We start from the raw sequence: 24,287 nt of genomic DNA, 5'->3' as shown, positions 1-24,287 counted from the left end.
GGAGTTTGGTACTCTTCCATTGCTTTTCAGCAGAGTGCAGTTTGGGAGGGTAGGGGCCAGAGGGAGTCGAGGGAGGAGGTGAGGGAGTAGAAGAGGGTGGAGGTAGCAGAGTCTACAGAGAGTTGGGAGAAGGAGTCAATAGGTGGGAGGTGAGAGAGAGCGGTGGAGACAAGGACAGAGGGGGAGAGAGACGGAGGTTACGGCGGGATGTGACAGTGGGGGCAGGTGGAGTTGGGAGAGAGGGGAGAGACAGAGAAAAATAGATGAAATAGTGATCAGAGAGGTCCAGAGGGGTGACAGAGAGGGTGGAAAGGTGACAGAGGGTGGAGGGGCAGCAGGCCCTGGAGAAGGTGAGGTCCAGCTGACGGCCAGCTTTGTGGGTAGGAGGGGATGGAGAGAGAGAAGTTGAAGGAGAGGAAGGAATCCGGCAGAGTGGGTGTGGTTGGAGAGATGGATATTGAAATCACCTAACAGGACAGTTGGGGTAAACAGGGAGGGGAGGGAGGGGAGGGAGGAGAGGAGATAGTTGAGTTCATCGAGAAAGTGAGTGAGAAGTCCAGGGGGACGGTACAGTTCAATTAGCAGGAGTTGACAGGGAGAGGTTAGCTGGACAGCGTAAAATTCAAAGGTGTTAACAGAGAATGAGGAGAGGTCAGAGGGGACAGAAAAGAGTAAGGAGGGACAGAGGAAAAGACCAGTCCCACCTCCCTGTCCAGTGAGACGTGGAGTATGGGACAGGACATAGAGAGGGGACAGTGCAGGAGGAGTTTCAATGTTATCAGGAGAGAGGTGGGAGGCAAAGGCAGAGATGAAATCAGCTTTGTTAGCAGAAGAGTGACAGTTCCAGAGGACACCAGAGAGAGTGCGGGAGGGGAGAGAGGCAGAGGGATGAGGTTAGAGGGGTTAGGGACGGGAGTGAGAGGACGGGAGTGAGAGGACAGAATAACAGGGATGCGAGAGACAGTCACATGAGGACAGGTGAGACAGATGGGTACAATAGTAGTGGGAGCAGGAGCGGTGGGGGGAGGGTCAAGGCCTGTCTAGAAGTTGGCATCTTCCACAGCGCTGCTAGATTCGAATTTTCTCCCTCGCTAGACTCCCACAGCTAGACTCCCGGCTCTTTGGTAGAGAGGCTCTCGGTTGGCTAGCGCTTCGTGCTGGCGCACAAATAGGCTAGCTGTCCATTATAATAACTAGATGGATAAAAGCTGTGTGTAAACCAATCAAATTGCAAATCAACCCCTATTCAATTTAACTACACTTACCTGGTACTAATCACAAACAGTAGATCACCTTTATAATGTTCTTAAATACAGCTAATGTTAATTATTTGAAGCAGGATCACTTACCTATCTGCTTCTGACTCTGGTTACCTGTAGACTGACCACTAGTAGATTCACTCAGCTTAAGTAGGCTCCACCCTCACTTTGCAAGGGAACTGGTTAACAGCTGCTAAACTGAGCTAAAGACAGTACTTAAGCAACACAACAGTTTCAATGCACTTCAGTGAGATCACACAACTACAAAACGTTGTGTGGAAACCAATCAAATTGCAAATCAACCCCTATTCAATTTAACTACACTTACCTGGTACTAATCACAAACAGTAGATCACCTAATTAGAACAACACCACCTTTATAATGTTCTTAAATATAGCTAATGTTAATTACTTGAAACAGGATCACTTACCTATCTGCCTCTGACTCTGGTTACCTGTAGATGGTTTACCTGCTACTGATACAGTTATTTCCTTCCGTACCAAAAATCTGCTAAATCCTACAATACTCTGGGAATATGTTTCTTCTTCCCCTCTGACTGGTACTCTCCCATCTTCGGTCGATGCTGCAGTGTCCCTCTGCAACACCACTCATACTGATCATTGACACAGCTGCCCTGCTTACAACTAGAACAGTGAAGAACCATCACAACTGCCCATGGGACACCCTCGAACTTCCACTGCTTAAGTCTGCCTGCCGCAAGCTTGAGCGCAAGTGGAGGTCATCTGGACTAACGGTTCACAGAGAGATCTGGACCGATCACCTCAGTAGCTACAGGCGTGCGCTCGCTGCAGCCAGGGTGAAGTACTTCTCTGAAATCCTATCCATGGGACACAGTAAACCAAATATTCTCTTCAAAACCATTGATTAAATCCTGCATCCAGCCACTGATAAATCCATCTCCCATTCATCCTCCTTTCTTACCTGCCACGATTTCTCCTTTTTCTTTCAGAACAAAATTGACACCATTAATTCTACACTCTCCTGCCACAAACCCAGTATAGTACTTGACCACTTTGACTCCCCCTGATTGCCCCTCCTGCTCTCTCTTCCTTCTCTCCTCTCTCCCTTACTGATGTTTCCAGCCTATTGCTGAAATCAACTACTGCCACATGTCCCTTGGACCCCTGGCCAACAAATCTCGTCTGTCTCTGTGCTCTGACCTTGCTCCTTCCATTATGTACACTCTCAACCTGTCCCTGGCTTCAGGCCTGATTCCTGCTGCTCTCAAGACTTCCCGAGTAACACTAGTGCTCAAAAAAACCTCCCTTGACCCGGCTTTCTTATCCAACTTCCGTCCCATATCCAGTCTTCCTTTTTCTCTCCAAAACTCTTGAAAGGGCTGTAGCCAGCCAGCTGATGAAACATCTCGCAGATAACAATCTGCTTGAATCTCTGCAGTCTGGCTTCCGGCCGCATCACAGTACTGAAACTGCTCTGCTCCGGATTGTAAATATTCTAGATGAGGTCTTACTAATGCATTGTAAAGTTTTAACATTACTTCCCTTGATTTAAATTCAACACTTTTCACTATATATCCGAGCATCTTGTTGGCTTTTTTCCTCAAAATTAAGTCGTCGCCAATGGTTTTAACCCCAGTTTTCTCCCCAATTTAGCATGCCCAATTGTATCCCGGTTCACTCAGGAAATGGAGGCTGGAACACGGGTCCTCCAAAACGTGCTCCTGTGAATCTGTCATTTTTCGCACTACGGATCCACAGCGTGGACACCAGACCAATGCCTCATTTTATGAATATTCATAATGCTGTGGTCTCATCTGCATCTGTCACAAGTGCTAGGCCACTTGCCCAGGGCAAGGCCTTCTGGGAACCTGGAGGACTGATATCAGACAGTTAGCCCTTTGAAAGATCTGCAGCAGCTTTATGTCTGTGAGAATGGCTGTGGGGCTGGAGGGAAAGAGTGAAAGAGATAGAGGAAGGGGTGTAGAAATAATCTCAAACAGCTGCACACTCATGAATTTAGATTAAAAGAGACTGGGTATTATTGCATTTTCTGGCTCAAAGAATCTTCTATCGTCTCTACGCTGTATTTATAGGCCTATCAAAGATTAGATTTTTAATATACTGCTCCCTGCTGTTGTGCTATTTTCTATTGAACCCTGCGTGGTTTTGATCAGGAGCACACAATCAGCTATTCATGTCTTCATTCTTATGGCAGGACACACCCTTTTAAAGTATCTTTGCTCTGCCAACCAGGAGCAAACAACACTATGAATGAAAATAGGTTCAAAGCAAAAGAACAAATTATACCAGAAATGAAACTTCAATTAATTCAGGTTAATACAGATCTATAGGTCTTCCTTCATTTTTCTTTTGCAAGTAATACATGTATCAATAATCTGGATGCACTCTAAACAAAAATGAAATATTTACGCGCAGTGGTTTAGAGATAATATATAATACCGTTAAAAAATAAATTCAAGATCATTATTTTTACTTTCATTTTTATTTCTGAGTCATTCTGCGTACCTATGACCCTTAGAAGTACCCCCGGTTGAAAACCCCTGAGTTATTTGAAGAACATTTCTGTCTAGGATGCATAATATATACTCACAGGCTCCTTTGTAAATGCAGGACAGAACTGTGAGATCACATCGCACGTGACAGACAGAAGGTAGACACGTGATGTTTGTTTTTTTCCAGATTTAGCTTAATCATAAATGTTAACAAAAACATACTTAAAAGTTTTGAAATGTGTACTTTCAGATATCATTTAGAAATATTGAAAACACATATCACAAATTCAACATTTAAAGTCAATATGACAATGAAATCTGGTAAAAAAATGCTTCAGTCTTTTAAATCTTTGTTTTTTTAAACTTGGTGAGTCAACATTTAGCTGACTGATACATCCAAAAAACATGATCTTTCAGTATTTTAAAGTGAGTTAATTATTTGTCGTTAATCATTTGTCATTTTGCTAGACAGCATTCAGAACTGGGCAGACACATGGCAAATGACATTTAATAGAGAGACGTGTAAAGTATTGCATGCAGGCAATAAAAATGTGTATTATAAATATCATATGGGAGATAGTGAAATTGAAGAAGGAATCTATGAAAAACACAGAGGAGTTTATGTTGACTCAGAAATGTCTTCATCTAGACAATGTGGGGAAGCTATAAAAAAGGCCAACAAGATGCTCGGATATATTGTGAGAAGTGTTGAATTTAAATCAAGGGAAGTAATGTTAAAACTCTACAATGCATTAGTAAGACCTCACCTAGAATATTGTGTTCAGTTCTGGTCACCTCGTTACAAAAAGGATATTGCTGCTCTAGAAAGAGTGCAAAGAAGAGCAACCAGAATTATCCCGGGTTTAAAAGGCATGTCATATGCAGACAGGCTAAAAGAATTTAATCTATTCAGTCTTGAACAAAGAAGACTACGCGGCGATCTGATTCAAACATTCAAAATCCTAAAAGGTATGCATTAGTAAGACCTCATCTAGAATATTGTCTTTTTTCAATCTGAAAAAAGAAACAAGGACCAGGGGTCAGAAATGGAGATTAGATAAAGGGGCATTCAGAACAGAAAATAGGAGACACTTTTTTACACAGAGAATTGTGAAGGTCTGGAACCAACTCCCCAGTAATGTTGTTGAAGCTGACACCCTGGGATCCTTCAAGAAGCTGCTTGATGAGATTCTGGGATCAATAAGCTACTAACAACCAAACGAGCAAGATGGGCTGAATGGCCTCCTCTCGTTTGTAAACTTTCTTATGTTCTATGTTCTTAAATCTGGAAAAATAAATCTGTTGCAAGCTAAATCTGAAGCTAACATGCAAATGAGTCCCCGCCCATTTAACCGGGGGCGGGGCTGTGTCTGTGTGCGTCTTCCTCTCATTCTGATTCGACGTGTTGCTCTGTCAATCATGGCAGAGCTCTTCTATATTATTTGACAAATCACTGTTTCTTTATGTAAAATAAAAATAAAAAAACGCAGCATTTTGCTAAAACCGCCCAAAAATAGACTCCCCCGCCTCCTCTGTGCAGAGAAACCTGTCAAATGCTTAAATGGGCTTCAGATTTATTTTTTCAGATTGTTAACGACAAAGATTTAACTTACTTTAAAATGGTGAAAGATCTTGAATTTCAGGTGTATCTGTTAGCTAAATATTGGATGACAAGTGTAAAATAAAGATTCAAAGAAAAAGCATTTTTTTCCAGATTTAATTTTCAGATTGACTTTAAATGTTGAATTTGTGATACGCGTTAAATACAGTGGAAAGTGCAGAATACGTGATGGTAGCATAAACATTTATGTATTGAGCAAAATGTGGAAAATTTAATTTTTTTGCTTAAACTAGGAAAACGATATGTGATTTAAGTTAAATCTGGAAAAAAAAAAACACTTGGAGATGCTGCCCATGTTATAAAAGACCAAGTGAAAGCATTTTCCTCATGCAAACAAAGCTACATAAATGCACATTCATGTTTTTAAGTTTGTGACCCCAACCTAGGAACAGTCATAAAATATTATAGTGGAAAAAAAGTACCATTTAAGGTCAATGAAAACCAGTGTTGGGTCTAATAGACCCAAAACGTACACCTGTCCAGCAAAACGCCACAGTTCTGTATACATCTGGAAAACCTTGTATTAAACAGTGATGCAAACTGGTATTAGCATTATTTATCACAAGTCATTGTCAGAATGAGATTGTGGGGATACATCGAGCTGCCTCTGTCTGTGCATTTGTCTGAACGTCACACTTACATTCTTACAGATATCTTGAGAACACAAAACCTTGTTTGTTTGAGGACCTCTAGGGGCTAAATATCCATATTGCACTTATCCAATTTTCATGAAACTATTCATTTCATTTTCTATACTATTCTCTTCTGTTTTTTGTCATTATGATTTATGTTACTGACATGCTTGTTTTAATATTTTATTTTATATTTTAAAAGGCATACGCGTGTTATTACCTTGCTGTTTCTGTGAACAGGTTTGCGCTCCTCCTTAAAACTAGGTGCTTAGCAATGAATTCTTAATAAAAACCCAAATTGCATTTGGTTGAAAGACATGTTACAGGAGGTAGCAGCTGCTTATACTATTTGCACTGGATTTTAAATCTTGACCTGTAACCTCTGCTCTTTGAACCCTGACCTCTTGGGTCAACAGTTGTCCTCATTTAAATTGACCATTTAAATGACCAGGATCTCAACGACAGGTACATGATCTGGTACATGATCTGTGATAACTGACAGTAGCCTGTGCCACAAAAACACCTGGTATTGAATGTGCACCAAGTCCAGTATTAGCTGCAGCAGCTGCCCTGTGTCCCAGTTAAAGTGTTCCAGAACCCCTGCAGTGTTCACCTTTGCTGTAGCCTGGTTGCCCATATTGCAGCAATATATCTGTTAACATAATACAGATTGGTTTGCATTTTTTTTTAATGAGTGCTGTATTGTGGGAACAGAAAACCAGCATTGCTGCAGGAGGGAGCGTGATCTGGATACACTGTGATCCTCACAAGACAGCTTTCTTCTGGTAAACACTCCTGAGTAAATGTTGAGTTGCCCAGCTGATTTATGAGCCATGATGTGTGATTAGAATTGTCAGAAGAGTTGGCAGTATGGCACAAACATAACTCTGAGGTTATATAGTCAAAAGTGCAGAGTACAAATCAAAGTAGGTTTCGATGAGGTTGTATGAACACTGGTGAGACCGGGCTTAGAATACTGTGTCCAGCTCTAATTCACACAATACGAAATGGACATGTGAGAGAGTCGAGTCAAGAGCAACCAGACTAATCCTGGGGCCTAAGGAATGGGCTATGAAGATAGGCTGAAGGAACTGAATTGATTTAATTATAATTAAAGGGACTAGGGCTCCCGAATGGCGCGTCCGGTAAAGGCGCTCCGCGTGGAGTGCAGGATGCGCCCTATAGTCTGGACGTCACCGGTTCGAGTCCAGGCTATTCCACTGCTGACCATGGACAGGAGTTCCCAGGGGCCGGTGCACAATTGGCCAAGCATCGCCTGAGTAGGGAGGGCTTAGGTCGGCCAGGGTGTCCTTGGCTCACTGTGCACCAGTGATGCTGTAGCTCTGAGGTGGCTGCATGGCAGGCCTGCAGAGTGAAAATTAGTGGTCGGCTGACGGCACATGCTTCGGAGGACAGCGTGTGTTCGTCTTCGCCGCTCCCGAGTCAGCACAGGGGTGGTAGCGGTGAGCTGAGCCTAAGTAATACAATTGGCTATTTCAAATTGGGAGAAAAATGGGGTAAAAATCAATTGGCAACTGCTAAATTATTAAAAAAAAAAAAAGAATTAAATGGACTTGACTTGCCGAAATGGAGTTAACTCTAACCAATACTTAAACACAGCACAGAAACCAGGACCAAGGGACACAGTTAGGACAGAGGGTAGCAGACACTTCTTTTGGAATGGGTAACCATGTTGCTACTCATTGGGAATGTTAAAGCTGCATCCACACTGGACGCAAGCGAATCATTTAGAAATCACTGCAGTCAAAATGGAGTTTCCACACCAGCAGCGAGCGACGTCGCTTTGAGAAAATTAACGTCGCTAAAATAGAACCTGTTTATATATTTTTTTCCGTCGCGTGACTGGAATGAAACTGGCCAATCAGAAGCAAGGTTAACACCCTTGACACACGTCAAACACACACCTCAAAACATGTCACGCCTCAAAACACGTCACGCCTCAAAACAAGTCACGCCTCAAAACAAGTTAATCATGGACGATGAAAAGTTCATTTATGAGGTGCAGTAGTATCCATTACTATATGATTGCAAATTGAACGACTACAAAGACATCCAGAAGAAAGACAGTGGCTTGCAGGCGGTGCATTTAGCAGCACAGAGACATTTTTTTTCCGATAATGCAAGTTAAATAAAAATAAGTTTATTAATAAGCAAAAATAAACCGGAGCATACATGCAGTCTACATATCCAGCATGTAAATGAAAAATGACACAAAAAAGCTCCCGCATGCACACAACTTGAACATGTGACCTCATTTTAAGCTATGGCTTTTTTATTTATTTTTTTTATTTGTTTTTATGATAAATAACGTTTTGTTCACTAAATTGTTCTGTGCCACAAATCCATGACAAGAAGAAGGTCTTTACAGACGCATAAAGCAAAGTTTTGTGGAGATTCACCAAACAAACAAAAATATTATCGAGGTCCTGCTATTGTATACGTTGTAAAACAAAGCCAGCAATACGTTTGTATTCTATGTGACACATCCCAACATTACCAAGCTCATACACAGTGTTGAAGATTATCAGCCATATTTATAAAGCATTTTCTGTCAAGTTCACTGGACTGTTTAAAAAGGAAAAAATAAATAAAAGCAAATAATAATACAAGGTAAGTGGTGACCTGCGCATAACACAGATAATAATAATAATAATAATAATAATAATAATAATAATAATAATAATAATAATAACACAGATAATAATAATAATAATAATAATAATAATAATAATAATAATAATAATAATAATAATAATAATAGTAATAATAATAATAATAATAATAAGTTAAGAAACAAAAAGGATTAAGGAATTTGTAAAGAAACACAATTGAGATTGCAGTAAGTTGTACTATAAATGTATGACCATAAAATAATTTTGTTGAAAATATCATTTCAACTACACTACAATTGCATTGGGCTTCAAATCAGACTGCTACTACCACTGGTACCACGAAAAAAAAATACTACGACTACATCTGTACAATTACTACTGATAATAATGATAACAATAAAACTGTTGGATATATAGGGATGTTCAGTAACTCTGACCTAAAGATTTTACAAGTCCAACCTTTATTTTACAATGGAGTTGCCGGAGGTCAGGGTGGTAACCAAACAAGACCTGTTTTGTAATGGGACCGCCCATCTCTAGTATGTCCAGTAGGAATGCATGGGCCTGGTTAATAACCTGGTGTTTGACAGCAGCCCTGTTTTTGTTTCTATAGAGAACAACTTGCTCACCTCAGGACTTTATGAACTCTTATGTGACTGTTTGTAAAGAGGCTTTGTAAAGTACATTTCTATTAACAATACATGGTATCTGCTTCAGAACATAAGAACATGTATGAATTAGGAGACCATTCAGCCCATCAGTACTCGTCCAGTTTTTAGGAGCTGATTAATCCCAAATCTTTGTCAAATCAGGTATTAAATGACCCCAGCATGACTAGGTAACCCATTCCATACCCTCACCACTCTGCCAGTGATTCAGCATGACTAGGTAACCCATTCCATACCCTCACCACTCTTCCAGTGATTCAGCATGACTAGGTAACCCATTCCATACCCTCACCACTCTGTGTTTTTCCTTTTAAGATTGTAAAGACTTCAATCACCCCTAATTCTTCTTCACTGTCCCCACATGTTATGTTACGTGATGTCTGAAGATATGTTGTTTCCCCGTTCATGGTTGAGAGGCCGGGCTGGAATTTCCCTGACACTCTTTTAAAATAGCCCCCCCCCCCCCCCCCCCCCAGACTGAGAGCACAGAGTGGAGAGTCAGGCCAAATAAGGCAGAGCCCAGAGTACAAGAGGCTTGAAATACCAGCACAGGCTACAATGAGGACTGCTTGTGCCTCATGAGAGAGGAATTCACTCTGGCACCCACACACCGGACTTAAAGGGATACCTTCCATAATCTACATGTTCATATTCCATTCCTTACCCGTTCAATATCCATCTCAGTGTGTTGTGTGGCAAAGTGGTTAACAGTGTGCAGGTGAAGGTAATGCAGCAGTGATTAATAAACAGACAGACAATGATAATCCAGGTGCAATGTTGTTTAATGGTTTTTAATTCCAATGGCCTGATGGCAAAACAACAGTAAATAATAACAATGTTAATGAAGCAATAAAGTGGCGTGTATTGCTTATTTGTAATCTGCGGGTTGGCCCCAAAATAATAACAGTCCTGTTTTCAGTTCACCCACACGTAACACAAACACACAAACACAAACACATACACAAACATATACACAAACACAAACACAAACACATACACATACACAAACACAAACACCAGTGCGTGCTCTAGTGCTCGTAGTGAATACAGTTCTTTAGTGCAAACAAAGTGCTGTGTTGTTGTTCCGGGTTTAGTGCTGGCCTTTGGCGACATCTCCGGATCGTGTTAGCCGTTAAAGCACTATCTCCCCTTAAATACCGTCAACCATGACCCCTTGGTTAACAAGTGCATCCGCTCCTCCAATTCGTGGATGTCATGCCGTTTCCCATCTGGGTCATTGATTTAGTGTACCGTAGCCGTCCCCTTTCTAGACGGCCACCTAACCCTGGGAATGAACTGTCGAGCCATCTAGTCCAGGGTACTCTGTTCCCTTTACACAGCGCCCTCGCAGGTCGGGAGGGAGATCTAACACCAAGAACCATTCAATCTCTGTCACAGTTCTCTATCATTCTCCATTTCTGCTTAGATCATTATTCACCATTACAGCAAAAATGTCATTTTTCAACTGCTCTTACAGTTGCATTTCTGAAGTGAGATGGTTTAAAAACAGGGAAATAAAAGTGTTTTTAGTACCTGGTATGTGGTTTCAGATATATCTGGTTTATTTCTAGCAGCCCACTCCCTCGTTCTTTATTTAGAAACTTACCTTACTCACACTACCAAAATAATATGATTCGTCACACAAATGAATCTTGTGCTTTCTATGTATGTTGACACATTACTGAGGTAGTGCACTGCATAGGGTATAAAAGATGTTCTGCAGATACAGCACATATAGATATTCCATTCAGATCATGCTCCCTCCTGCAACAATGCTGGTTTTCTGTTTCCACAATACACCACTTATTTCAATCACCAGCACGGTTGGAGAAGGGAGTGTGAACTGGATACACTGCCATGTTTAGAAGGGGAATGTCCCGAATAACACTGAAAAGGGTCATTCCCAAGTTTATTTACCTATGATGTGTGTGTGAATAAAACATATCAATACTATCAGGGATATGTTGAAAATAAAGACTGCTGCTATTTAGACAACAGGGGACACAGCAAAGGTAAAGTCATGTGTTTGCTGAAAACACTGCAGGGGGTTGGTAACTTTTTAACCCCTGACATGCATATGACAATCCTTTTACATTGCAAGCATTGTTCTGATTGAATAGTTGGTTCACATGGCTTACTATTCCTCTAGTTTATGTTTCTAAGTGTGCCTTGGCTACCTCTAATCATATTCACAGTTTTGTTGTGTTCAGATGAAAGTTTACATAAAAGCTGCACTCGTTTGGTCCAGGGCAGAGCAGGTGCATCACTCTGGTTATTAATTAACTCCAACTTGTTCACAAGGAGGATAAAACAGGTTTGATGATTATTTGAGTCTTTGTGAAATTATGCCAAATGTTCACTTTTTCACAATTCTAAAAACTTTAAGATCTTCATTTTTTTGTTCTTTCAGGATCCTGGTGGGGGCTCCGCAAGCCCGGGGTTTGCCTTCTCAGGGAGCCAATCACACAGGGGCATTGTATCAGTGTCCAATCACAGGGGAGGAATGGGACTGCGAGCGAGTAGACATTGATGAAGATGGTAAGGTGATGGGCTGGGATGAGCTCATATACTAATGGACAGTGAATCATTCCAAACAGTTGGTCCCAATCTGCACGGATTAACAGAGGTCTACTGTACTGATTTCTAATGGCACTTGGAGTCCATTATAAGTGGAGCACCTGTACACCAATTTCATTTGTTTGTATTGGAAGCCCTAGGTATATGGAATGCCAAGCCATTAATTGGGATAAAGAACGGTCTGGTTCTCGGAACCTGACATGCATTGATGAACTGCATGGTCTCCACTTTCCCTCTGTTCTTATTTCTCCAGTGGACTTGGAAAGAGAAAGCAAAGAGAACCAGTGGCTTGGAGTGACTGTGAAGAGTCAGGGGGTCGGCGGCAAAGTTGTGGTGAGTTTGTGAGCAAGAAAAGGTGATGAGCAGCACCGAGTACTGACCTCGTCGAATAGAAATAAGAGACAGCCGACCTGTAAGAGACAAGAGACAATTAAAGAAACACTTTGTTTCAAAATGAAAAGAAACAATGACATTACATCACATTATGATTGTCAATTGTTTTTTTTTTATTTATTCATAAACAAAATTTAGTCTCTTGTCTCGCCTCTGACACACGTCACCGTGCAGCCCAAGCTGCAGGTTCTTATAGTGGTGACCAAGGGATTAACTGGCTAACAATTATCTGATTATCCCTCGTCACATTTTGCACGGGTTAATAAGATGCGTGACTGTCAGCTAGTTAAATACTCAGTAGCTGATCAGTCACGCATTCCCACAAGGTAATTCTAAAATATAAGAACATAAGAAAGTTTACAAAAACGAGAGGAGGCCATTCGGCTCATCTTGCTCGTTTGGTTGTTAGTAGCTTATTGATCCCAGAATCTCATCAAGCAGTTTCTTGAAGGATCCCAGGGTGTCAGCTTCAACAACATTACTGGGGAGTTGGTTCCAGACCCTCACAATTCTCTGTGTAAAAAAGTGCCTCCTATTTTCTGTTCTGAATGTCCCTTTATCTAATCTCCATTTGTGACCCCTGGTCCTTGTTTCTTTTTTCAGATTGAAAAAAGACAATATTCTAGATGAGGTCTTACTAATGCATTGTAAAGTTTTAACATTACTTCCCTTGATTTAAATTCAACATTTTTCACAATATATGCGAGCATCTTGTTGGCCTTTTTTATATAAACAATAACCTGGCGGACGGCATCTCGCTTATAAGGCCAAACAATACATAATAATACAAATAATATTGGCTTTTCGCTGTCATATACAATACAGAAATCATAATCATAATAATAATAAAAATAATACTCTAAACAAAGGGGCAGGACACACATGGTTTACACAGTTTACTCACTGCACTGTGCAACGCAAACCTGTCTACCTCTGACATCTCCGTTCATCATTTGATAATACTGTATCCCAATTAAACAAAGTGATGTCCCAGTTAAACTACATAAATAGCATTGGGAAGAACCGCCTCTCAGAGTTGTATCCCATTTATTTATTTATTGCATTTATATAGCACTTTTTATACAAAAGTATTGCAAAGCACTGTGCAGTACAGAACAGAAAAAAACAACAAACCACAATACATTTGTATAGCATGTCACAAACACCACTTCCACAATCAGACCATTTAAATAGCATATTTAAATAACAGTTTACACAATAATAATACAAAAGCAGCAATTTTAAAGTTACATTAAAACCCACTAAGATAAGAAAGCCATTTTATAAAAGTGCGGTTTTAGTCTTGACTTAAACTGTAACGGTCCCAGCTTCCCTGACAGACGAAGGCAGAGCATTCCATAATTTAGGAGCTCTACAAGAAGAGTCCTACCTCCCATGTTGCTTTTGTTGACCCTAGGAATAACCAGCAGCCCCGCATCCTGTGATCTCAGAGTGTGGTTTGGAAGATACCGGGTCAGTAACTCCTGCAAATAACTAGGTGCTAATCCATTCAGGGCCTTGTAAATTAAATTAACAGCAAAATCTTAAAATCAATTCTATACATAAGAAAGTTTACAAACGAGAGGAGGCCATTTGGCCCATCTTGCTCGTTTGGTTGTTAGTAGCTTATTGATCCCAGAAGCTCATCAAGCAGCTTCTTGAAGGACCCCAGGGTGTCAGTTTCAACAACATTAATGGGGAGTCGGTTCAAGACGCACAATTCTCTGTGTCAAAAAGTGCCTCCTATTTACAGGTAGTCAGTGTAAGGAGGCTAGAACAGGGATAATATGTTCACTTTTCCTAGTTTTAGTCAGAATTCTAGTGGTCGTATTCTGAACAATCTGCAAGCGGGATACCAGACGTTTTGGGACACCAGAAAAAAGTGCATTACAAGAATCAATTCTAGATTGAACAAAGACATGCATTAGTCTCTCAGCATCAGATACGGAAATAATTGGTCTAAGTTTGACTATATTTCTCAAATGATAAAAATATACTTTAGTAACTTCCCTAATATGAGTCTCAAATGATAGATCAGGATCAAATGACCACCAAACTCTTAATTTCTATTTAAAGTTTTGATGAGAGACTGCAAGGGTCGAGCTCATGTAATCCCACATTTCCTTTTAGTTGGTTCTGTGATCCCACTAGCATAACCTCTGTTTTATCTGAATTCATCCAATGCTTGATGTCTGTAAGGCAAGTAGCTAATAACACCCAGGCAGAAGAAATTCCTGACTTTAGGGACAAATATAACAGGGTATAATCAGCATAGCAATAGAGGCGAACTGAAATCTGAAGCCATCAGAAAGATAAGATTTGAACCAGGATAGGACAAGGCCAGACAGTCCTACTGTGCTTTCAAGACGATTCAGTAGGATGGAAAGGTCTACAGTATCAAAGCCAGCACTTAGATCAAGAAGAATTAATACTGATGGAAAGCCCGAGTTTATCAGCAGATCATTCACAACTCTGACCAGGGTCATCTCAGTGCTAAGTGCAGCATGAAAACCAGACTGAAACTTCTCGAATATACCATTAAGAGTTAGAAATGTTTGTAATTGAATTGCAACAACTCTCTCTAGAATCTTATCTAAGAATGGTAGGTTGGAGAGTGGCCTATAGTTATTGAGGACTTTAGGGTCCAAATTGTGTTTCTTAAGCATAGGCTTTACCACAGCTAGCTTAAGTGCTGAGGGAACTATACCGGAGGAAAGTGAACCATTTATCATTTTTAAAATGTGGGTATTAATAACACCAAGAATATTGTTTAATAGTTTTGTAGGAATAGTATCAAGACAGCATGTAGTAGCTCTCATATGTTATTATTTGTTTATTTAGCAGACGCCTTTATCCAAGGCGACTTACAGAGACCAGGGTGTGTGAACTATACATCACTTACAACAACATCTCACCCGAAAGACGGAGCACAAGGAATTTAAGTGACTTGTTCAGGGTCACACAATGAGTCAGTGGCTGAGGTGGTATTTGAACCGGGGACCTCCTGGTTACAAGCCCTTTTCTTTAACCACTGGACCACACAGCCTAGGTCTGTCAGTCCCTGTAAGGTAATCAAAGAAAAATCCCCCATAGTAGCCTTGATAGGTGTAGTTGGTAAAATTTTGCTGGAATCTCATTTCTTCAAACTAAGACCTGCTCAAATCTACACCATATAACGTTTGGTACAAGTTTTGAACGCAGTAGGGATTCAAGGAAATGCATGCAAAGGTCATTCAAAATGATCTAGCCAGCATTCAGAACTGGGCAGACACATGGCAAATGACATTTAATACAATTGAATCTATTCAGTCTTGAACAAAGAAGACTACACAGTAATCTGATTCAAGCATTCAAAATTCTAAAAGGTATTGACAATGTCGACAGAGGGGACCAGCGGTCAGAAATGGAGATTAGATAAAGGGGCATTCAGAAAAGAAAATATGAGGCACCTTTTTTCATAGAGAATTGTGAGGGTCTGGAACCAACTCCCCAGTAATGTTGTTGAAGCTGACACCCTGGGATCCTTCAAGAAGCTGTTTGATGAGATTCTGGGATCAATAAGCTACTAACAACCAAATGAGCAAGATGGGTCAAATGGCCTCCTTTAGTTTGTAACCTTTCTTTTCAAAACAAAGCTAGTAAATAAAAGTTGGCCTACATGCGGCCATGCGCTACTCCTGCTATACAGGGAGGTCCTTCACCAGGAACCTTCTCCTTAACTCAAACTAAATTAAACTCTGGTGGGATTTAAAATTCCCTAAATACAGAACCCCAGTATACACACATCCTTCTTTTTGGCTGCAGTTCACCCGTAGCTCACCCTGGTTAGACGCACAGTCGTGAGGGATCTCCACAGATTTCACAATCCTTTCTTTTAGGCTTGTGGAGAACAAATGGAGAACAGAGGACTGGCTTTCCACCCCTTTTTAAAGGCACGTGGCCATGGTTAATTAATAAGCAATTAGTCAATTAACACCTGGCCACCTGCTGCACATTAAGTTTCAATTAGGGAGGAAATTCTAATTTCCCAGCCCTGCCATATCTAGCACACACTTTTCAAATCCAACCAAACATATTAGGCCTCAACCTTAGGTAAAATAATCCAGGATGAGAACTAATTAAGGTCTGTGAAACCAGCCGTAAAATTATTGTGCCTATTCCATGCATGGAAAAACATACACAGGATAGAACTTTGAAATCCTTAACGGTTGATTCTCATACGTGATTTATAATAGATCAGAGATCCCCAAACCACGCATGCGGCTCTCAGGCAGTTCAAATGTGGCTCCCGGTGAAATGCTGGGGGACACACTGCGGCTCGAATGAACTGAAGATAGAATAATAAACAAAAGTGAAAATAAAACAGAGAAAACTCAAAATAATTCCAAGTTTATTCTTTCTGCTCTCTGTATTCATTCGTGTTTATTATTCTTTCTTCTCTCCCCTTCTCTCTCTTCTGTTTATTTCAGCCTGCATGTTCACTGCACATTTCGTCACTTGATGACCTTCGACACCGCGTGCTTGCGCATGCGTATTTCAGTCACCTTGTGTGAAAGGCGGATGTGTGGTTGAGTCAATGGGATCATTTTGAATTAAGTGCTAGTTTTTTTCGTGGAGACAATGGCATTGAGTAAACCCTCAACGAGTAATACATGAAAGTAAGAGGCTTGAAGCCAGGATGGGAGAAAGAGTTTGCTTTCACTGAAAACAGTGATAAACATCTGTGGCTCATCTGCAACAAATCGCTTACACACTAGTCGAGCAACCAACATCTATGAAACAAATCACAACACATTTTCATCTGAATATCCTCCTGGATGAGACTTGAGGAGAAACAAACCAGCCTCTTTAATTAAAGCATGCCTCAGCAGTCAGCAGATGTTCCTTTCTGTGTTCAGTAAAGAATCTGATGTAACGACACAGCGAGTTTTGTTTTGCTAGGAATATCGCCCGGACCAAACATTCTTATTCAGATTCATGAATCTTTTTATAAAATTGGAGTGGGCGCTAGACTAGATAATTCATGTTTAAAAGTTGTATTGCAGGTCTAAAATGCATATTATATTTACGTATCTTACGTCTCGTCATGAGCAGGCACTGTAATCCCAGCGTGTGTCATCCACAAATTCTTAAAAGTACGGAGCAGTCATGAAAACCCAGCATTCAGATCTTCAAGGGAAGAGCTTGTCAAAAAGAATCCTTACAAACATGTGTCTTTTTATGTGGTGTTTTTGGTGAAATCAGGGCAATTGTATTTTACTGAATATATTTGATTTAAAGTACGTAATATATACAGTATAACCAGAAATACAGTCAGCGCCGCTCTGTCGGGACCACTCGGGAGATGTAAAAATATCCCGAATAAGCGGCTGTCCCAAAATTAAATGAGAGGCACTGGAGACGAGCTTAGTCACACTTATATTTATAATTTACATCATGTGAAAGACATTTCTAAATGAAAAGAAAATAAATCACATTATGAACACATGTTAAAACGTGTCTCGTAGGGTCAGGAAGTTTGGCCACCCCTGTAATAGATCCATCTTTTTAAACTGTATTTCTGTTCCTCGCCGGCAGGCATGTGCTCACCTGTACGAGCTCCGGCAACGTTTCCGACAGCCCTCAGAGACACGTGACCCGATTGGCCGATGCTACGTGCTGAGCGAGGACCTGACGGTGCGTGATGACCTTGATGGAGGCGAGTGGAAGTTCTGTGAGGGGAGGCCGCAGGGACACGAGCAGTTTGGCTTCTGCCAGCAGGGCATGGCTGCAGGCTTCACCCCCGACAACAGCTATATCCTCTTTGGAGCCCCTGGTACCTACCACTGGAAAGGTGAGCCAGGAACAGAACTTTCTGCAGGGGTTTGGAACCACACTTAGAGTTCCATAGACAGTCCCTGTCTTCCAAGAATAACTTCACATAGTCTTGTTTACTTACTGGGCACACAATCTCTCCCACAGGCGGTGCCCCTGTGTGTGAGGTATAAATGAGGGTTGAATTTTATGAGTTTATTTTTAGAGGTGCCCAAAATAATATACAGCAGAGCCTGTCGTATCTGATTGAATTCATTCCAAGGGTCCATCATTATACTACATTGTAGTTTCTTTATTATTGTTGGGGCTTTATAAATTATACTGGCGATTCATATGATTCTTTGTAATATTTTTGAAATATCCTTACATGAGATTACACTTTAATGGCTTACCTTTATTGTGACACCAAGAACGTCCTTGTCCGACTCGGGAAATGGAAGAAATCCTTCAAAGTGCACATGGCGTGACGACTAAAGGTTGGGTGTGGGCCTAGTAAGATAGGAGGCTGTGGCAGTGTGGCCAGGGGGTTGCACGTAGACTTGTTGTTTTTAGACATGTTGTTGTTTTTTTGTCTGCTGCAAACCAGCTTTTATTGAAAAGACAGTTTTTGTGTTTTATACTGAGCCCTGGTAATGTGCCTTCATAGTGAGACTTGCATTACTGACAGTTCTTTAATGTTTAGTCTTTAAAGTCCTTTGCGTCGTTATTTATATTTATTTTTTGTTTATTTATTTGCATAGTTACCAATAAAACTATTTATTTTAGTCGTTTTTTGGTATACAATAGAGAGGGCACTTACTGCAATATGAGGAAAAGAAAGGGTTTATTAACAAAATATGAGGAAAAGAAAGGGTTTATTAACAAAATATGAGGAAAAGAAAGAGTTTATTAACAAAATATGAGGAAAAGAAAGGGTTTATTAACAAAATATGAGGAAAAGAAAGGGTTTATTAACAAAATGTTCATGTGGAAATAATTCCATCAATAACACGTCATTTGTGTTGTTTTTCTTCTTTATTTTCCGTGTAATCCTCAATTGTTGCTGCTGACGAGGGACTAGCAATGTCAGGTACATCAGTGTGTCTAAAACAACAAAGTACGGTACTGCATATATACTGCACAAAGAACATCTCTGAAAATGATTGCAAAACAAAGCCCTGGACAGCATTCCAAACACGTCCATGTCCGGGCTAAAGTAATCCGACCGTTTATTTTGCACTGTAAGTGCGTGTTGACTAAAGAGAAATCATCTAAAAAACTACAAATAACAACAAATAAACAGTCTTACAAAGCAAACTGGCTTTGGAGGTCGACAAAAAACAATGTTGTCAGCTTTTGTCACAGCAATTCATGTTTTCTTGTGTTCTTTTACTCAACATGGTTAAACTGGGCCGTTTATGAAAGGTGACAGTATGTAAAAAGTGAAACTGAATAGTATCTTCAAGTAAATCCATTCTGTCCTGTTAAAATCTGAATTTACTGTTTTAGACCCATAATAAAATGTGCATTGATCAGTTTCCATCTGTAGCGTTCAGTGGGTAGCAGCGTGTGTAAATGACACATGCCGGAGGTCCCTCAGCTAACACAGGGGATTGTATCTTAGATCCGATATGGTTCTGCTGTATCTATGACCTTTTTGAGAAACTTATTTTTGCAGATTGAAAAATCATGGAGCCCTTAATTGTGTAACAGGCTTTGCTACCTGTGATAACTTCAACTTGTGATCATCTGCATTAAGCACCAGCAGATGGAGTGGGTGGAAATCTGAGTGCAAGGTGGATGTCGTTCATTTGTAACGGCCCATCTCATCTGTGAAATCTCTAATAAGTACCTTAGGAGCTCATGTTCTACCTTCTTTAGCAAATCAGAAGTGTAATAATCTTGAGTCTGCTCAAAACAAATACATCCCTCTAAAGGGTCAGTGATTTATTACAGTATTTTGTGCACCCCTTAAAATAAACCATACAAATCTTAAAGACTTGATCGCTTGGTTTAAGAGACATGGAATGCAGGTTTACATTGTTCTTTAATGGGTAGACAGATTATTTAGTGCTTTTTATTAGTTTTAATGTCCAGTACTAGTCTAATATTGCTTAAAGCCCCACTGCTGGTGAGGTGCGGAATTGAACATCTCCTTGTCTAAAGCACTGAGTGAGTGGGGCCTAGGCTTTTAGGCTGTGCTGTGCACGACCTCACTGTACAATACTGCTGCATATCTGAGAATGTCTAATGAGTGCCTGTGTGAGAGAGGATTTCCAGATATATGGAAAAATGTAAGCTTGGCATGCAGATGGACAAATGCATGGACAGTGTGTTTAAGAATGCTGTGTGTGTGTCAGTGTGTTTGAGAATGCTGTGTGTGTGTGTCAGTGTGTTTGAGAATGCTGTGTGTGTGTCAGTGTGTTTGAGAATACTGTGTGTTTGTGTCAGTGTGTTTGAGAATGCTGTGTGTGTGTCAGTGTGTTTGAGAATGCGGGGTGTGTGTGTCAGTGTGTTTGAGAATGCTGTGTGTGTGTCAGTGTGTGTTGCTTGAGAATGCGGTGTGTGTCAGTGTATTTGAGAATGCTGTGTGTGTGTCAGTGTGTGTTGTTTGAGAATGCGGTGTGTGTGTGTCAGTGTGTTTGAGAATACTGTGTGTGTGTCAGTGTGTTTGAGAATACTGTGTGTGTGTCAGTGTGTTTGAGAATGTTGTGTGTGTGTCAGTGTGTTTGAGAATACTGTGTGTGTCAGTGTATTTGAGAATGCTGTGTGTGTGTCAGTGTGTGTTGTTTGAGAATGCGGTGTGTGTGTGTCAGTGTGTTTGAGAATGTGGTGTGTGTGTGTCAGTGTGTTTGAGAATGTTGTGTGTGTGTCAGTGTGTTTGAGAATGCTGTGTGTGTGTGTCAGTGTGTTTGAGAATGCTGTGTGTGTGTCAGTGTGTTTGAGAATACTGTGTGTTTGTGTCAGTGTGTTTGAGAATGCTGTGTGTGTGTCAGTGTGTTTGAGAATGCGGGGTGTGTGTGTCAGTGTGTTTGAGAATGCTGTGTGTGTGTCAGTGTGTGTTGCTTGAGAATGCGGTGTGTGTCAGTGTATTTGAGAATGCTGTGTGTGTGTCAGTGTGTGTTGTTTGAGAATGCGGTGTGTGTGTGTCAGTGTGTTTGAGAATACTGTGTGTGTGTCAGTGTGTTTGAGAATACTGTGTGTGTGTCAGTGTGTTTGAGAATGTTGTGTGTGTGTCAGTGTGTTTGAGAATACTGTGTGTGTCAGTGTATTTGAGAATGCTGTGTGTGTGTCAGTGTGTGTTGTTTGAGAATGCGGTGTGTGTGTGTCAGTGTGTTTGAGAATGTGGTGTGTGTGTGTCAGTGTGTTTGAGAATGTTGTGTGTGTGTCAGTGTGTTTGAGAATGCTGTGTGTGTGTCAGTGTGTGTTTGAGAATGCAGTGTGTGTGTCAGTGTGTGTTTGAGAATGCGGTGTGTGTGTTAGTGTGTTTGAGAATGTGGTGTGTGTCAGTGTGTGTTGTTTGAGAATGCGGTGTGTGTGTGTCAGTGTGTTTGAGAATGTGGTGTGTGTGTGTCAGTGTGTTTGAGTGCTCTGTGTGTGTCAGTGTGTTTGAGAATGCTGTGTGTGTGTCAGTGTGTGTTTGAGAATGCAGTGTGTGTGTCAGTGTGTGTTTGAGAATGTGGTGTGTGTGTTAGTGTGTTTGAGAATGTGGTGTGTGTGTTAGTGTGTGTTTGAGAATGCTGTGTGTGTGTCAGTGTGTGTTTGAGAATGCAGTGTGTGTGTCAGTGTGTGTTTGAGAATGTGGTGTGTGTGTTAGTGTGTTTGAGAATGCGGTGTGTGTGTCAGTGTGTGTTTGAGAATGCGGTGTGTGTGTCAGTGTGTTTGAGAATGCGGTGTGTGTGTCAGTGTGTGTTTGAGAATGCGGTGTGTGTGTCAGTGTGTTTGAGAATGTGGTGTGTGTGTCAGTGTGTGTTTGAGAATGCAGTGTGTGTGTCAGTGTGTGTTTGAGAATGTGGTGTGTGTGTTAGTGTGTTTGAGAATGCGGTGTGTGTGTCAGTGTGTTTGAAAATGCTGTATGTCTGTCAGTGTGTGTTGTTTGAGAATGCAGTGTGTGTGTGTGTGTGTCAGTGTGTTTGAGAATGCTGTGAGTGTGTCAGTGTGTTTGAGAATGCTGTGTGTGTGTGTCTCAGTGTGTTTGAGAATGCTGTGTGTGTGTGTGTGCGTGTGTGTGTGTGTGTGTGTGTGTGCGTGTTGTTTGCTGTGTCTCTTGACCTCACTCTGTTCCAGGAGAGCTACGTCTTCAGCTTGTGAATCTGACCGGGCTGGACCGTGGTGTCTTTGACGATGGACCCTATGAGGTAGCAGATGAGAAGCTTCAGGATTCAAGACTGATCCCTTTACAATATAACAGCTACCTGGGTAAGCCCCCCCTCCCACGCCCACACCAGCCACGGGCACTAGGGGTAGGGGGGGCAAGGGAGAGGGAGTGGTGCTGAGAATTGTTCCATGGATCCAATTACAGGGTTTAAGATACAAGTATGCAAAACTACAGACAATAGAGATTAATCACTGCACAGTTATTTGGAGAGTGTTAAAGCTAATTAGAGGTAGGACATGGGTTTTAAAAAGCTTACGCAACTTGTTAGCTTTTGTACCATTTTCACTCAAGAAGTGAAACAGGGGGAGGCTGCTGTTGGAATAATTCACCGAGGTATCCTTCAGGTTTCTTGGTTTCCAGTTCTTGTCTTGTCTTTGTTTTCTACCCATCCCTGAAAATGGAGGATGTGATTAAAAACAGAAACAAGAATTGAAAACATATTTATTCTACCTTTTAAGTGGTTGTAGCTAACAGAATACTTCCATAACCCTGGAAAGCTACTATCACTAAAATAGCCCACCTCTAATCCCCAGAGAAGTGATATTAAAGTTAAAGTAGGAAACCCCTTTTATGTAGTTTTGTGTGCTTGCAGATACCTCAAACCCACCATGAAATGGGACAGTTCTTGGCATTACGAGGTACTGAAGGGTGGTCCGAGTACCCCACCCTTCTTCTCACCTAATGAAATAAACCCCGGGCCAGGTCTTTCTTACCCCCTCTCTCTCTCTCCCTCTCTCACACCCTGTATGCCTATGTGGGCTCAGGGCTCTTATTCATGGCCAGCCCTGTGGAGGATGCCCTCGTTTACAGAACCCTGGACCCATCTGATCGCGGCACAAGCTTTGAGGATGTAGCCCAGAATAGCTACTTAGGTTTGTTGGAGGTTATTAGTCAGACCCCCAGACCCCCTTACCCCCTCCTCTGCCCCTTTGTCGCTGTGTCTGTCTAAAGTAGACACTCTTAAACCTCCACAAAAGCAGGGCTTTGTTCTAACCAGGACCTACAATATAGTTTCAGTTGTTCTATTGTAGTTTGATTACACAGACATTGTCCCCATTAACCGAGAATTATTTCCAGAACCCCCTGCTGTGTTCACAAGAAACTCATTTACCTTTTCTGTATCTCGGGTTGTCCATATCACAGTTCGTTTTTTTAAATATTCCCGATAGTTTAGAGTTTGTTTCTTCTTCACACATCATAGGGAATTCCTTATTTTGAATGGGTATTTTGGGAGCAGAAAAGCAGCGCTGTTGAAGGAGGGAGCGTGATCTGGATATAATGCTATAGTTTTTGCTCCTTAGTAAATGTTCAGCTTGCCCAGTTGATTTATGACTCATGATGTATGATTAAAAGAGTCGGCAGTATGTTTAAAAATATAACGCTGCGATACAGACAACACGGGACACAGCAAAGGTAACACTGTGTTCCTTACAAACTGCAGGGTGCTCCGAAGCACTTTAAAAGAAAAGTTAATACTTCCTTACAGGGCATCTCTATGGTTATAAGAGATCTTGTGTGAAATGATTAGAGTCATAATAAGAAACACCCAAAACACAACATATTAAAGAAATCACGAAATAGAAGATTGTACTCAGCAACTACGATTCAACACAAACACGTTGTCTTCACAGACTGACATCACTACACAAGACACAATATCACTGTGACAAATCCTAAACACAAACACGATGTCTTCACAGACTGACATCACTACACAAGACACAATGTCATTGTGACAAATCCTAAACACAAACACGTTGTCTTCACAGACTGACATCACTACACAAGACATAATGTCATTGTGACAAATCCTAAACACAAACACGTTGTCTTCACAG

General features: G+C 41.0%; 1 protein-coding gene across 5 annotated transcripts in view; it reads left to right on the top strand.

Moving 5' to 3' along the window:
• The window catches only part of LOC117401129 (integrin alpha-7), a 138,416-nt gene that overhangs the window by 27,169 nt on the left and 86,960 nt on the right, over window positions 1-24,287 (top strand). For 3 of the 5 annotated variants that reach the window (XM_059013486.1, XM_059013488.1, XM_059013489.1), the window contains exons 2-5: window positions 11,719-11,846; window positions 12,139-12,218; window positions 17,856-18,111; window positions 22,359-22,490. In XM_059013486.1, coding sequence (XP_058869469.1) covers window positions 11,719-11,846; window positions 12,139-12,218; window positions 17,856-18,111; window positions 22,359-22,490 — 596 coding nt within the window. Of the gene's footprint in view, window positions 1-11,718; window positions 11,847-12,138; window positions 12,219-17,855; window positions 18,112-22,358; window positions 22,491-23,213; window positions 23,322-24,287 lie in introns of all 5 variants that reach the window. The other 2 variants (XM_059013490.1, XM_059013487.1) reach the window with 2 other exon arrangements.

This window comes from Acipenser ruthenus, chromosome 45, assembly GCF_902713425.1.
Source record: "Acipenser ruthenus chromosome 45, fAciRut3.2 maternal haplotype, whole genome shotgun sequence".
In the NCBI taxonomy this organism is placed as follows: Eukaryota; Metazoa; Chordata; class Actinopteri; order Acipenseriformes; family Acipenseridae; genus Acipenser; species Acipenser ruthenus.
This window is presented reverse-complemented; position numbering and strand designations above follow the sequence as displayed.